General features: G+C 39.9%; 1 protein-coding gene across 1 annotated transcript in view; it reads right to left on the bottom strand.

Moving 5' to 3' along the window:
- The window catches only part of Decr1 (2,4-dienoyl-CoA reductase 1), a 42,575-nt gene that overhangs the window by 5,131 nt on the left and 20,282 nt on the right, over positions 1 to 17,162 (bottom strand). Inside the window, exon 6 of the mRNA XM_015485948.2 lies at positions 2,754 to 2,853. Coding sequence (XP_015341434.1) covers positions 2,754 to 2,853 — 100 coding nt within the window. The remainder of the gene's footprint in view (positions 1 to 2,753; positions 2,854 to 17,162) is intronic.

Below are 17,162 nucleotides of genomic sequence, written 5' to 3'. Positions count from 1 at the left end.
GCGGGGATGATGGCAGGGATGCGGGGATCCAGGCATATGGAGAAAGAAATACAGCTCAGGCATATGCGTCAGTACGAGTAAAGGGCAAAGGTGCAGACAACATGCAATATTTGGGAATCTACAGGCCTTTATCCAGTTGACTGTGTACTATAAAGTAGAAAAAAGGGTTAGTTAGTTTAGGCTATAAAAAAAAGCACATATTTATCGAGCATTTTTTAAGCTCAATACACTATGTAGGAACACAAAGAAAAGCCATATGGAATCCAAGTCCTGAAAGGATATGAAATTGAAACCTCTAACAAAGAGTCAAAGGTGCCAATGAAACAAATGCTGACATTACACAAATGCTATCATGTTTTCATCCTTTATTTCCAATTCTTTCTGACATTAAAAAAAGGTAATTATTCAGAACAAGATTTAACTTCTGAATAAAGTTTCTATGGTTTGACTGTGTCCCCAAAGGTCATGCATTAGAAATTTTATACTCAAACAATAGTTTGGGGAGGTGAGACCTAATAAGAGGTGATTAAGCCATGAGGGCAGACTAAATTAATGTTAAATCAGAAACGTGTTAGTTGTGGCGAGAATGGCTTCTCATAAATCAAAGTTGACCCCCCTCTTGCTTTCTCTTCATTTTGTGCCATGGAAGGATATAGCAAAAAGGCCGTTGCCAGATTCTGGCAACTTGATATTGGATTTCCCAGCCTCCAAAATTATGAATAAATAAATCACTTCTTTATAAATGACTGTTATAAATTACCCAGTTTCAGGGTTTGTTTTGTTTTTTGTTTTTTGGGTGCCAGAGATTGAACCTGTGTTCCCGGCCCTTCTTTTATTTTATTTTATTTTTTATTCTTTATTTATTTACTGTTTTTGTAGTTGTAGATGGACAGCATGCCTTCATCTTGTTTATTTTTATGTAGTGCTAAGATAAAACTCAATGCCTCACACATGCTAGGCAAGTGCTCTGCCACTGAGCTACAGTCCCAGCCCCCTCCTTTTATTTGAGACAGAGTCCCACTAAATCTCCAAGGCTGGCTTTGAACTTGTGATCCTCGGTTTCCCTACTTGCTGGGATTATAGGTGTGCACCACCGCATCCAGCTCAAGTATTCTTTTATAGCAGCACAAAATGGACTAAGATACAAAATAATTCTCTTTCTGTCTCAACAAATGTGTTACTGCAGATCTAAATGTTAAGAATATTTTGGAACTTGAGGAAGAAGAGAATAGAAATGCAGTTCAACAAGCATTGAACATCAGCAATGTGCCAGAATCCTACTGGGTAATGAGGACACAAGAATACGGTCCCTCCTCTCATAGATCTCACACCCCAGTGGGGGAAGTCAGCTTTAATGTTATGTTTAAAAGTCTATCTTTCCTTTCTCTGTGTCCCTGCTACATCAACATATTTTAAGTTCATCTAGAATCTATTTTTCAGTGTGTATGTCTTCTTACTAGACTGGATTAAACAAAGACTTAAGGCACAGAGAGTGATAATTAATTCTGTGTAATGAGGAAACATGGCCATAGAGGTAATATGACAAGAATCTTTAAGTAGACAATATATCGTAGCAAATCCAACAGCCCAGTTAGAGACATAAAAATGTCTAGCATAAGCTAGGTATAGTGTGGTGCACATCTGTAAGCCCAGCAAGAAGGGAAGCTGAGGCAGGAGGACCACAAGTTTGAGGATAGCCTCTATAACTTAGTGAGACGCTGTCTCAAAATAAAAAATAAAAAGGCTGGGGCTGTGGCTCAGTGGTAAAGCACTCCTGGATTCAATCCTCAACACCAAAGAAATTGTCTACTGGCATGTTTAAGGAAAAGTGAAACAATTCAATGGAAATTAAAACACAGGAATAATGGATGAAATGGTGTAAAAATATAAATAGGTGAGGACCAAGGCTGTTCTATTTCCATAACAACCACATCCTTGGTTTCTGCACAAAGGCATGCACACAAAAAACACTTAGTGAGTAAATTGATTAAAAACACAAAGGCCAGGGACAAGTCTGTTTAGAATGCCATACTTAGTTACAGCTTTTATTCCAAACACTAATGGAATATGAGCGAAGGTTTTTATCTAGGGAATATCATATATACACATATATATAAAGAACAATACTTCTGGTGAGAATGTGAACAAAAAATAAAAGGGGAAGAGGCTGAAAGGAAAGAAATATATTACAGGATTATTAAACCAGACAAGCAATGAAAACCCCCATAACAACAAATACGATGGGGAAAACAAACTCAAAAAGACATCGTAATCTGCCAAGGAAAAGCCACTAATCTTGGCAAGTGCTCATGGACTGTGTTAGCCCCATTAATCTTGCACAGTAGGAAAAATAAAAGGATGAAGATGTGTTCACAAGTTTAGAAATGGCATTAGTAAAGACACATGGTAGAGTGGAAAAGGCTGTAGTCCTGTGGTACCTAATTAGTAGATACTGGCCCCAAGTGACTATTAAAATTTTTTTTCAAAAATTAGTTTCTCAGTCACAGTAGCTACATTTCAAGGATTCAGTGGCTACATGTGGCTGTTGTATATTGGAATTATAGGACATTTCCATCACTATAAAAAGTTCTATTTATAGTGCTGCTACAGAAAAATAGGACTAATCCAGGAGAATGTGTGTCTCTTAGTGAATTCAATTTGTCTTGTTTTACTTTTCTTTGGGTGAAGACTAGAAAACAGGAATTTTAGTACCATGAGCTATCTTCAGCAAGAGGTAGTAAGGTAGTTCTCACTTGTTCATGGCTTCCACACCTGCTTTGGAAGAAGCACTTGGTACTACAAAACCAGATCCAGTCTCAGCATAAATGGTTGTAATGGCAAGAAATGCTGCTCCTAAAATGTTAAAGGATACAGTCAATTAATAATACAGCCACATCCATTTCCATCAGGAAGGCAATATTTACATGAACAGAATCTGATTCAAGGGAGTATCACAAAAACTAAAGTATTTTTGATTTTTTCTAAGAAAATTGTTATATCTTGCTACCAATCTTCCCGTCTTTAGATGGCCCAGTCTGTACATACTTAGAATTATACACCTAGTAAGTCAAAACAAAGGCTCTAACCTCAAAGAAATGTCCCTATAACATCTTCTATAATCAGCTAGTTGGGATTCCCATTAACTAAGTACCACTTAAATAAAAATAAGTAATACTTAAAAAAAATTGTCATGAACTTATGCCTTTAGCCATGAAAGACTTATCCTCTTCTTGTAAACATCAGAAAAACTAAACAAAAAACATGATACAACTATTTTCAGATTCTGTACAAGGGGCAGAGAAGGACAGTGATACTTGAGAGAAGGAAAATGAATGAAATGAGCCCTAAGATCATCCTGGGGCCCTAAGATCATCTTGGGTTTTTGCCTAAAGGTACCACATAGACTGTGCCATAAGGAAAAAGAATCCAAGCAGAAAATGGCATTCAGCTAAGATAGCAATCAGAGTTTGGGGAGACTGAGGAAAATAAGCAGGGATGGAGCACCATAATTTTTCAGTCTGCTTGAGTCTGGCCAAATGCTGAGGTATGCACATAAGAGTGAAATTCCATAAGGACAGGCAAAAAACAATTTTCAGGGAGCTCTAAGCTGAACAACTCCAGAGCTCACATAGGACAGGAGACACAGGAGCTCTAAAGAGCTTCGTTGAACATTCAGCGCTTTCTATAGAGAGCTCAAGAAAGAGAGCTTAGTAGGAGGGCTCAATTAGCCTGAAAGTAAAGGCTACTCTACACCTTAAAATGATTGAGCCAATCCACAAATAATTTATCTGCTTGCTAAAATAAAATTCAACATACCTCAAAGGAAACTTAAAATAAGGAACACATATACAACAACAACATATTTCACAGCATGCAATCAAGAATTACTACACATAGAAAGACTTAGAAATATAACCAGGACAAAAATCAATTAACAGAAAGAATCTCAGAAATACCAGAGAATACAGAATGAGCAAAGACCTTTAAAAGGCTACTATAAACCAGACACAACAGTGCACATCTATAACCCTAGTGACATGGGAGGCTAAGGTAAGAAGATTTCAAGTTTGAGACTAGCCTTGGAAATGTGGGGACACCTTACCTCAAAATAAAATAAAAACATTGGAGATGTGCCCCGGAGTTCAAGTCCCAGTAGGGGCAGGAGAGAGGGGAGGGTGGAATTATTAACATGCTAAAAGACTTCAAAGAAAAAATATAATGAAAAAATAGAAAAAAAAATAGAAATAAATAGAATTTCTATAACAGAAAAAAAATACTTGGAAAAAAATTAAATGAATGAGTTTAGCTGCAGAAGAAAATATCTATGAACTTAAAGACTGAACAATAAAAGTATTCAAAACAAAGGACAAAAAGGGGAAATAGGTGACCAAAAAATTTTTAAAAGGCCAGAGCCTCAGTGACCTATGGAACAATATTGAATTGGAGTCTACAAAGGAATAAAAAAATACTTGAGAAAAAATTTCCAAATTTGGTAAAAACTGCAACTATCCAGAGAGCTGAACAAATCCCAAGCACAATAAACAGAAGAGGGAAAAAACCCACTAAGGCATATTACAATCAACCACTTAGAAGCAGGGATAAAGAGAAAGGCTCAATAGCAGCTGAGAGGTAAGGTGGGATGGCTTGACAAAGAGATCTTTCCTTATTTAAGTTGATTTTCTCAGGTATTTTGTCACAGTGATGAAAAACTAACAAACTCAATGTTATGGCTTGGATGTGAGGTGTCGCCCAAAAGCTCACATGTAAGACAGTGAAAGGTTCAGAAGAGAAATGATTGGGTTGTGAGTCTAAACCCAACTGATGATTTAATCTCCTTATAAGGATTAACTAAAGTGGTAGGGTGTGGCTGAAGGAGGTGGGAATTAGAGTGTAGCTTTGGGTATATATTTGTATCTGGAGAGTGGAATCTCCCTGTTTCCTAAGCACTGTGATGTGAGCTGTTTCCCTCTACCACCCTCTCCTGCCATGATGTTCAGCCTCATTATGAGCCCTGAGGAATGGAGCCATCATTCAATGAACTGAGACCTCTGACACCATGAGTCCTCAAATAAACTTTTCTTCCTCTACAGTTGTTCTAGTCAGATCCTTTAATTATAGCAGTGAAAAAGCTGACTAAAACACACAGTATGTAAATAGAAGACATTTTCTTTTGTTTTTTAAATTTCTTTTAAAAATAATTGACTTTATAAAAAAACTAAAACACAAGAAAAAATAAGTAAAAAGGGGGAAAAACAGATGGTATAAAGGTACACTACAGATTAGGAAGATGGCGGCGAGGGGAGTGCATTGCCCCCGTGTGCTGCTTCACTGTGTGGGAGTATGACAAGTCAGGACGGCTAAAGGCTATCTTGTTAGGAATTTCCAGCAATAGTGGGGTGCTCCGGAACCTGGAGGAAGGATTTCCATCGCACGAGGATCGGCTACGGGGACTCAAACGCGAGAGGTGTGTCGCACGGAGGGTAACACTGCTTATTCAGCAAATCGCCCTGCGGCTAGAGTCTGCAGGGCACGCTGGGAAACGAGGAGATAGCGACGCAGGGATACAGCGCTGCAGTTTCTGCAGGCTGTGCAAGCACCGAACTCAGGGCTGAATTCTGGGTTCGAGACGGGGGAAGGAAGCGGTCCATCTCGATTCTCCACACCGGTCAGACCACAGAGGAGGCCAGCGGCCACCATGTTGGAAAGCTGACGTCACCATCCCTGTTTTCGACTGACCGCAGCTCATTCAGACATAGAACAGGTAATTTCAGGCTGCCATTCGCCTGTGGCTTGCAGACAGATTGCTTGGGCTCAGTGCCTGGGTGCTTCCTAATGCCTGCTCTTATCGGAGCGAGCACCGAGCACGGAGCGGCCGAGTTACGGCTCCCGGAACTGCCCTGGCCCAGGGCTAGGAGCCCGCAGAAACTGCTTCTCGGTCCGGGTCCTGCTGAGGGCCGGTCAGGACTCACCCGTTGCTTTGGTTGCCCGGCAAGGGGAACGAAATGCTGCCATTCGCATAGGATACCAACATGGCAGAGATCTGATGTCAGCAGAAAGCGGCGGAGGAGAGAACTTCATCAATACCAGCGGTGACATAAGCAGTTGGTCTCCTGGTAGGGGGGGTGAGGCACAGTCACCCGAGTCTCCTCAATTTGTCGTTGAGCCAGAGGGGAGAAGCCGGGCCGCCGCCAGCGCCCGGAGCAGGCCCAGCGGCTCGCCAGCGTGGTGACCGCGTGACCCCAATTGGAGAGGGGGCGGAGCGGAGCCGCCACTCGCACCCGCAAGGTGGGCAGACCCGCGACCCAGTGGTACATGGGCGTGGTAGGAGGGGCAGGGCAGAGCCGCCGTTCGCGCTTGCAAGGTAAACAGACCTGTGACAGCCGGGCGGGTCAGGCCCAGTGGCCTGCCAGTGTGGTACACATGTCACCCCAACTGGAGTAGGGGCAGAGCAGATCCTTCTCCCACGCCCGGATCAGGCCCTGCCGGTGTGGTGGTCACGTGACCCCAATTGGAGTGGGGGCGGAGCGGAACCGCCACCCGTGCCCGCAGGGTGAGCAGACCAGTGATCAAACTGCAGATCAGACCCAGGGGTCCGCAGGCGTGGTAGGAGGGGCAGGGCAGATCCGCTGCCCGCGCCTCCAAGGTAGGCAGACCTACAACAGACCGGCGGATCAGGCCCAGGAGCCTGCCGGCGTGGTACAAACACCACCCTAATTGGAGTAGTGGCAGAGCAGAGTCGCCGCCCGTGCCAGGAACAGGCCCAGCGTCCTGCAGGCGGGGTAGTCACGACACCCCAATTGGAGTAGGGGCAGAGCAGAGCCTCCACCCGTGCCCGAAAGGTGGGCAGATCTGCGACCGACCAGCGGGACAGGCCCAGTGGCCTGCCGGTACGACAGACACGTCACCCCATTTGGAGTAGGGGCAGAGTAGAGCCGCCGCCCGCGCCTGCAGGGTAGGCAAACCTGCAACCGACCGGCGGATCAGGCCCGGTGGCCTGCCGGCGTGGTACACTCGTCACCCCAATTGGAGTAGGGGCAGAACAGAGCCGCCGCCAGCGCCCAGAACAGGCCCAGTGACCTGCCGGCGTGGTAGCCACGACACCCCAATTGGAATAAGGAGAGAGCAGAGCCGCCGCCCGCACCTGCAGGAAAGATACGCAAGCAGTATGAAAAGACAAGGAAAGAAAGGACCACAAGCAATGCAGGTCAACGCAACTTTAGAAGAGGTAACAGCTGCAGCAGATGGAATGTCAGATAAAGAATTCAGGATATACATGCTTCAGATGATCTGGAGTATCAAGGAAGACATTAAACAGCAAAATCAGACAATGAAAGATCACTTCGACAATGAATTACGCAAACAAATCCAGGAAGCAAAGGATCAACTATACAGGGAGATAGAGGTTATAAAAAACAAACAAACAGAAATCCTAGAAATGCAGGAAGCAATAAACCAACTTAAAAACTCAATGGAGAATACTACCAGCAGAGTAGAACACTTAGAAGATAGAACATCAGACAATGAAGACAAAGTATTTCAACTGGAAAAGAACATAGACAGCTCAGCAAGACTGTTAAGAAACCATGAGCAGAACATCCAAGAAATATGGGATAACATTAAGAGACCAAACTTAAGAGTCATTGGGATACAGGAAGGTACAGAGCTCCAAACCAAAGGAATGAGCAATCTATTCAATGAAATAATACGAGAAAACTTCCCAGACTTGAAGAATGAGACAGAATCCCAAATCCTAGAAGCCTACAGGACGCCGAATGTGCAAAATCATAAGAGATCCACACCTAGACACATTATAATGAAGATGCCCAACATACAGAATAAGGAGAGAATTTTAAAAGCTACAAGAGAAAGGAAGCAGATTACATTTAGGGGTAAGCCAATCAGGATAACAGCTGATCTTTCAACACAGACTCTGAAAGCTAGAAGATCCTGGAATAACATATTTCAAACACTGAAAGAAAATGGGTTCCAACCAAGAATTGTGTATCCAGCGAAATTAAGCTTCAGGATGGAAGATGAAATTAAAACCTTCCACGATAAACAAAAGTTAAAAGAATTTGCAGCTAGAAAACCATCTCTTCAAAACATCCTCGGCAAAACATTACAGGAAGAGGAAATGGAAAATAACAATGAAAACCAACAGTGGGAGGTAGGACAGTAAAGGGGGGGGAAATAATCAAAGAGGAAAACAAACCATGTTTAGTAACAGAAATAAACAAATATGGCTGGAAGAACAACCCATATCTCAATAATAACCCTAAATGTTAATGGCTTAAACTCACCAATTAAGAGACACAGGCTAGTAGAATGGATCACAAAACAAGACCCAACAATATGCTGCCTACAGGAGACGCATTTGATAGGAAAAGACATACATAGGCTGAAGGTGAAAGGTTGGGAAAAATCATATCACTCATATGGACTTCGGAAACAAGCAGGAGTGTCCATACTCATATCAAATAAAATAGATTTCAAGCCAAAGTTAATCAAAAGGGATAAAGAGGGACACTACATACTGCTTAAGGGAACCATACACCAACAAGACATAACAATCATAAATATTTATGCCCCAAACAATGGTGCAGCTATGTTCGTCAAACAAACTCTTCTCAAGTTCAAGAGTCTAATAGACCACCATACCATAATCATGGGAGACTTCAACACACCTCTCTCGCCACTGGACAGATCTTCCAAACAAAAGTTGAATAAGGAAACTATAGAACTCAATAACACTATTAATAACCTAGACCTAATTGACATATATAGAGTATACCACCCAACATCAAGCAGTTACACTTTTTTCTCAGCAGCACATGGATCCTTCTCAAAAATAGATCATATATTATGTCACAGGGCAACTCTTAGACAATATAAAGGAGTAGAGATAATACCATGCATCTTATCTGATCATAATGGAATGAAACTGAAAATCAACGATAAAAGAAGGAAGGAAAAAGCATACATCACTTGGAGAATGAACAATAGGTTACTGAATGATCAATGGGTTATAGAAGACATCAAGGAGGAAATTAAAAAATTCTTAGAGATAAATGAAAACACAGACACAACATATCGGAATCTATGGGACACATTGAAAGCAGTTCTAAGAGGAAAATTCATTGCTTGGAGTTCATTCCTTAAAAAAAGAAAAAACCAACAAATAAATGATCTCATACTTCATCTCAAAATCCTAGAAAAAGAAGAGCAAAACAACAGCAAAAGAAGTAGAAGGCAAGAAATAATTAAAATCAGAGCTGAAATTAATGAAATCGAAACAAAAGAAACAATTGAAAAAATTGACAAAACTAAAAGTTGGTTCTTTGAAAAAATAAACAAAATCGACAGACCCTTAGCCATGCTAGCGAAGAGAAGAAGAGAGAGAACTCAAATTACTAGCATACGGGATGAAAAAGGCAATATCACAACAGACACTTCAGAAATACAGAAGATAATCAAAAACTATTTTGAATCCTTATACTCCAATAAATTAGAAGATAGTGAAGGCATAGATAAATTTCTTAAGTCATATGATCTGCCCAGATTGAGTCAGGAGGATATAGACAACCTAAACAGACCAATATCAATTGAGGAAATAGAAGAAACCATCAAAAGACTACCAACTAAGAAAAGCCCAGGACCGGATGGGTATACAGCAGAATTTTACAAAACCTTTAAAGAAGAACTAATACCAATACTTTTCAAGCTACTTCAGGAAATAGAAAAGGAGGGAGAACTTCCAAATTCATTCTATGAGGCCAACATCACCCTGATACCTAAACCAGACAAAGACACTTCAAAGAAAGAAAACTACAGACCAATATCTCTAATGAACCTAGATGCAAAAATCCTCAATAAAATTCTGGCGAATCGGATACAAAAACATATCAAAAAAATTGTGCACCATGATCAAGTAGGATTCATCCCTGGGATGCAAGGCTGGTTCAATATACGGAAATCAATAAATGTTATTCACCACATCAATAGACTTAAAAATAAGAACCATATGATCATCTCGATAGATGCGGAAAAAGCATTCGACAAAGTACAGCATCCCTTTATGTTCAAAACTCTAGAAAAACTAGGGATAACAGGAACATACCTCAATATTGTAAAAGCAATCTATGCTAAGCCTCAGGCTAGCATCATTCTGAATGGAGAAAAACTGAAGGCATTCCCTCTAAAATCTGGAACAAGACAGGGATGCCCTCTCTCTCCACTTCTGTTCAACATAGTTCTCGAAACACTGGCCAGAGCAATTAGACAGACGAAAGAAATTAAAGGCATCAAAATAGGAAAAGAAGAACTTAAATTATCACTATTTGCAGATGATATGATTCTATACCTAGCAGACCCAAAAGGCTCTACAAAGAAACTATTAGAGCTAATAAATGAATTCAGCAAAGTGGCAGGATATAAAATCAACACGCATAAATCAAAGGCATTCCTGTATATCAGCGACAAATCCTCTGAAATGGAAATGAGGACAACCACTCCATTCACAATATCTTCAAAAAAAATAAAATACTTGGGAATCAACCTAACAAAAGAGGTGAAAGACTTATACAATGAAAACTACAGAACCCTAAAGAGAGAAATAGAAGAAGATCTTAGAAGATGGAAAAATATACCCTGTTCATGGATAGGCAGAACTAACATCATCAAAATGGCGATATTACCAAAAGTTCTCTATAGGTTTAATGCAATGCCAATCAAAATCCCAACGGCATTTCTTGTAGAAATAGAGAAAGCAATCATGAAATTCATATGGAAAAATAAAAGACCCAGAATAGCAAAAACAATGCTAAGCAGGAAGTGTGAATCAGGCGGTATAGCGATACCAGACTTCAAACTATACTACAGAGCAATAGTAACAAAAACAGCATGGTACTGGTACCAAAACAGGCGGGTGGACCAATGGTACAGAATAGAGGACACAGAAACCAATCCACAAAACTACAACTATCTTATATTTGATAAAGGGGCTAAAAGCATGCAATGGAGGAAGGATAGCATCTTCAACAAATGGTGCTGGGAAAACTGGAAATCCATATGCAACAAAATGAAACTGAATCCCTTTCTCTCGCCATGCACAAAAGTGAATTCAAAATGGATCAAGGAGCTTGATATCAAATCAGAGACACGCCGTCTGATAGAAGAAAAAGTTGGCTACGATCTACATACTGTGGGGTCGGGCTCCAAATTCCTCAATAGGACACCCATAGCACAAAAGTTAATAACTAGAATCAACAAATGGGACTTACTCAAACTAAAAAGTTTTTTCTCAGCAAAAGAAACAATAAGAGAGGTAAATAGGGAGCCTACACCCTGGGAACAAATCTTTACTCCTCACACTTCAGATAGAGCCCTAATATCCAGAGTATACAAAGAACTCAAAAAATTAGACAATAAGAGAACAAACAACCCAATCAACAAATGGGCCAAGGACCTGAACAGACACTTCTCAGAGGAGGACATACAGTCAATCAACAAGTACATGAAAAAATGCTCAACATCTCTAGCTGTCAGAGAAATGCAAATCAAAACCACCCTAAGATACCATCTCACTCCAGTAAGATTGGCAGCCATTAGGAAGTCAAACAACAACAAGTGCTGGCGAGGATGTGGGGAAAAGGGTACACTTGTACATTGCTGGTGGGACTGCAGATTGGTGCAGCCAATTTGGAAAGCAGTATGGAGATTTCTTGGAAAGCTGGGAATGGAGCCACCATTTGACCCAGCTATTCCCCTTCTTGGTCTATTCCCTAAAGACCTAAAAAGAGCATGCTACAGGGACACTGCTACATCGATGTTCATAGCAGCACAATTCACAATAGCAAGACTGTGGAACCAACCTAGATGCCCTTCAATAGACGAATGGATAAAAAAAATGTGGCATTTATACACAATGGAGTATTACTCTGCATTAAAAAATGACAAAATCATAGAATTTGCAGGGAAATGGATGGCATTAGAGCAGATTATGCTAAGTGAAGCTAGCCAATCCCTAAAAAACAAATGCCAAATGTCTTCTTTGATATAAGGAGAGTAACTAAGATCAGAGTAGGGACGAAGAGCAGGAGAAGAAGATTAACATTTAACAGGGATGAGAGGTGGGAGGGAAAGGGAGAGAGAAGGGAAATTGCATGGAAATGGAAGGAGACCCTCAGGGTTATACAGTGGAGGGGGTAGAGAGAGAGGAGGGGAGGGGAGGGGAGAGGTGGGGAGGGGGGAGGGTGGAGGATGGGAAAGGCAGCGGAGCACAACAGACACTAGTATGGCAATATGTAAATCAATGGATGTGTAACTGATGTGATTCTGCAATCTGTGTATGGGGTGAAGGTGGGAGTTCATAACCCACTTGAATCAAAGTGTGGAATATGATATGTCAAGAAATTTGTAATGTTTTGAACAACCAACAATAAAAAATTAAAAAAAAAAGGTACACTACAAATAATACTACATATTGATTTCCATAGTATCCACAATATTGCAGGTTCTCCATAAATAAAATATATTAATGAAAGATTAAAAGAGTAATCTTTAGCTCCACGGAAATCAGTGATTTTCTATGTCTTTAGTTTCAGCACTGGGGAAAGAAAATATTCTAATATTTGCAAAAGGATCAAAATACATTTATATATTTTATAAAACATTCTTTAAGAAGTTTAAAAGACCATAAGGGAAGTATTTTGAAAAACATTTAGATAATTTCTTTTTTCTCTTCCACATATTTAGTTTCTCTTTCCCTCAGCATTTTCTTTTTCTCAGCACATGCTAGAGAACATGGAGGTGGAGGAGGGGGCAGGAGTACCATTTTGAGGATATGAAAAATAAGATCAGTGATGTTAGTCATTCTGGTGACTCCTTTTATATATCAACCTCAGCTTTTCAGATCTCTGAAAACTCCTTTGCTTCCAAAATCTTACTCTCTTAGAGCGGAAGGATGCAGAACACTAGTGTGCTTCATCACAGTGCCCAGACACCAGATGCTAACTGCATCATTCTTACACTGAAATCTAAAAACCACCTCAAGAGTGCCAGTTACTTACACAAAACAAATGCTCCAACAGAAAGTGCACTATCTCTCAACTAAGATTAAATGGATGTTTTTTCCAAGTGTGGGAGAAAAGAAGTTAAGCCTTTATATGTCATTTAGAGGCCAAAAAAGAAAAGTTATTGCATATTTCTCTTTCTCCCTGTAGGTTTTATTACTACTTAGAATTAAATACTGCTCATTTTTTATTTTCCCTGAGCATAAACAGGAAGAAAACTTTGAAACTGCACTGTTCCAATAGGAATGAATGCTGCACGGTGAAACAATTAGCAGCTAGACTTCAAAAACAAACAGTGGGACCAGAAGTTCAAAGTAAGAAATTGCCAGATTTTCAGGGCTAGTCACAGATACATTTTCTTTTTGTAGGAAAGCCAGTCATTTCAATGAAAATAATTGCCATAGAAAGTGTTTGTATGTAGCAAGTTTCTAACAGCCCAATACAGACAACAAAAATGAATTCATGTTATTTACTGAGGCCAAGAAAATGGAGAAAGGGAACAATATTAGGCTACAAAATGGAACCCAGAGCTAGGCCCAGAGGCACATGCCTGTAATCCCATTGGTTTAGGAGGCTGAGGCAGGAGGATTGTAAGTTCAAAGCCAGTCTCAGTAACTTAGCGAGACCCTAAGCAACTTAGTGAGACTCTGTCTCTACATAAAATATAAAAAGGGCTGGGGATATGGCTCAGTGGTTACTTGCCCCTGGGTTCAATCCCCAATATCAAAACAAAAACAAACAAACAAACAAAAAACCCCAACAGAGAGACCATAGAACAGAATACAGAACCCAGAAATAAATCCATGTACTTGCATAATAGTCAACTAATTTTTGACAAAAGTGTCAAGAACATTAAGAACATACGATGGCCAGGCACAGTGGTGCATGCCTATAATCCCATCAGCTTGGGAGGCTGAGATAGGAGAATTACAAGTTCAAAGCCAGCCTCAGCAACTGCAAAGCAATAAGCAACTCAGTGAGACCTTGTCTCTAAATAGAATGCAAAATAGGGCTGAGGATGTGGCTCGATGGTCAAGTACCCCTGAGTTCAATCCCTGGTACCAAGAAAAAAAAAAAAAAAGAACATATGTGGAGAAGGACACTCTTGTCAATAAGTGGTGCTGGAGAAACAACTGAATATTCACATGCAGAAGAATGGAACTAAATCTCTACCTTTGATCAGTTTCAAAACTTAACTCATAATGGATCAAAGACCCAAATCTAAGACCTGAAACTATAAAACATAGAGGTAAAAATTCAGGATATTGGAATGAGCAAAAATTTTTTGCATAAGCCCCCAAAAGCACAAGCAACAAAAACAAAAATAGATGAATAATATTACACCAAACTAAAAAGCTTTTGCATAACAAAAGAAACAACAGAGTGAAGCTACAACCAACAGAATGAGAGAAAATGTTTGCAAACTATTTAGCCAAGCAGAGATTAATGTCCAGAATATATAAGGAACTCAAAAGCTCAACAGCAAAAACACATCCAATTTAAAATAGGCAAATGATCTGAACAGACATTTCCCGAAAGATAATATACAAATGAGTATATGAAAAAAATGCTTAATATCATTAATTATGACGGACATGCAAATCGAAACTAAAATGAGATACCATTTCACCCCAGTTAGAATGGCTATTATCAAAAAGACAAAAAACTACAAATGCTGGCAAGGATGTAAAGAAAGGAGAACTAAAATTGCCCTGTATAATTCCAGTAGGAGAGGATTCTAAAAGCTGTTCTCCCCAGACTTGGCCAGGTATACCTTTTCCCTTTATTGTCTCTGCTTTGTATTCTTTCACTGTAAAGAACCATACCCATGAGTAATAATTAAAAAATATAAATGAAATTTAAAATTATGCTAGCCTGTCCTCATTATTCTAAAATGGAAAAAATTTGTGTAATACAGAAATATTAAAAATAACACTGCATATTAAAATAATAAAATGTACATAAGATTGGGTCCAATTTCAGAAGAAGATTCAAAAGCTCTAAAATCTTGTTTCAATACAAAGAACGAAAAGTATACCAGTCAATGAATAGTTTTGGTTCCAACGGCCAACAGAGATGGCACTGTTATAGTTAAAGCTTCATCCCAGGGTTTCATAAACTGACTTCCAGACCACTCACGTATAATCGAATTAAGCCTTTATTGAAGCGCACAGGTGGTGGCTGACCGGAACATAAAGCTGTTCCCCTGATCAGCCCCGAACAATTGCAAGGGCACTCCTTATAAACCTGAAAACCGCAAAAGGGATGTTCAGGGGGCCTAGCCAATGCAAGCAAGCCAGGTTACAGAAGCGGGACAGTGCAGTCAAGTAGAGGGAAGCCTAACCAATCACAGTTAGCCCAGTCACCCCAGTTACAGAAACAGAGCCCCATTACCCTAGTTACAGAAACAATACCCCATTAGGTACTTTTGTGTTCTTAAAGGTTTCTATAGCAAAAGGAAAAGAACATCTTGCCCCAGTCATGACTCTTCTACTTGGCAGGGTTGTTTTACAGGATGAAGTCATAAAACAAAATGGAGTCACACTTGCTCCTACTACCACAGCACAGTATAGTACAAAGATACCTGGGCTACCCACTACTCATTTACCTCACAGAAAATGCCCCATTTTGAAACTAATAATATCATTTTTTTTGATATCATTAAAAAAAATTTTAATAATCTGTAACTTGAGCTGATTCTACATTTGACTTCGAAGCTACTCTGCTACTTTCATTATAATCTGACTCCTGGCCTCACAGTTACAAATACATATATACCCACATCTCAAACCCAGATTCTGCCATCACCCTGGTGGCAACACCCACGTGGATAAAATCATAAATCCTATAGCTCTCTGACATCCCACCCCCACTGATCTCCAGTGCTTCTCCAATTAGGCCATCACCTGATCTATGTTATCATTACAAAATAATGAATACAGTGCCTCACTCTTAGGATTCAGTCCTTCCAATCCTCTCACACTTTTATACTACATGTACTTCTTAAAACTTTGTTATAAATTCTTGGTGTTTCTTCTCCTTCTTTAGGCTTATAATTTCCTCCTACTCTAATTTTCTGATGCTCATGCTGGACTATTACATGAATTAATCACTCAATTCCTTGCCGTCATCTCTTAAAGCATTCACCCACAACTGCCTCTCCATGCTTACCTAGGAGTTTGATACTGTTACAAATGTGGGTGGATGTCACTGGAAAGATGTGTCTGCACATTTCATCTGGGCTCTCAACTCATCAATTCTCAATATACATAATAAGCTCCTCCACCGGTGTTTAGGATTCAGAACTCCTAAAACTAGATCATGTTTTTATTGGTTGTGTCTCTTTCTCCTTCATCTTTAACACCTCTTTTCTTTGGGCCCTCCTCTGAGCCATTAGTCAAGGTCTTATCTCCACTCTGAACCTATCTCTTCCTAAGACCCTCCAGTTAAACATTACCCATCTCCAGAGGATAAAGTCCATCTCTCTTAGCCTCATCTCCTGCCTCTCCAGGCATTGTATGGTACCCTTGTACCTTTTAAACACACAAGTAAGTGATTGTTTGCAGCTTTACCTCTTCTATTATTATATCTGGCAAATAACCTTACCACAATCATAAGCAGAGAAACTTTTCTTTGATGAGGAACTCAAGGAAATCTGTTTCTCAGCCATTTTTCAATAAAGCACAGACTAATAGCTAAAAAGCATCAATGCTCTTAAAGTTAGCCAAATGCCCACATAATTTTTTAAGAAAATTGAGCAACACTTTATAAAGGAATATTATCTATTAAATAACAACTCTTCTTGTTCAAATCTTTAATATACCACATTCTCATATAGGTTGCAACCTGCAAGTTTAATTACAATAAGTGGTAACTAGGGTTCTGGTTTTTCTAATCCCTTTAATTATGACTCATAAGCTAAAGTTCAGGTACTTAACAGTCCCCTAAAAGAAGCCTAAAAATACACTTACAGAGGAAATTAACAATTTTATTTAATGGCTAATCTGAATTAGCTTGGGCCAGGCATTATTGTTAATAGAAGAGGAAGAGACACAGAGAAGTAACTTGCCCCAGTTACACTACTAATAAGTA

The sequence above is a fragment of the Marmota marmota genome, unplaced genomic scaffold (genome assembly GCF_001458135.2).
Source record: "Marmota marmota marmota unplaced genomic scaffold, marMar, whole genome shotgun sequence".
Taxonomy (NCBI): Eukaryota; Metazoa; Chordata; class Mammalia; order Rodentia; family Sciuridae; genus Marmota; species Marmota marmota.
The sequence above is the reverse complement of the archived record's forward strand: the minus strand, read 5'-3'. Positions and strand labels throughout refer to the sequence as shown.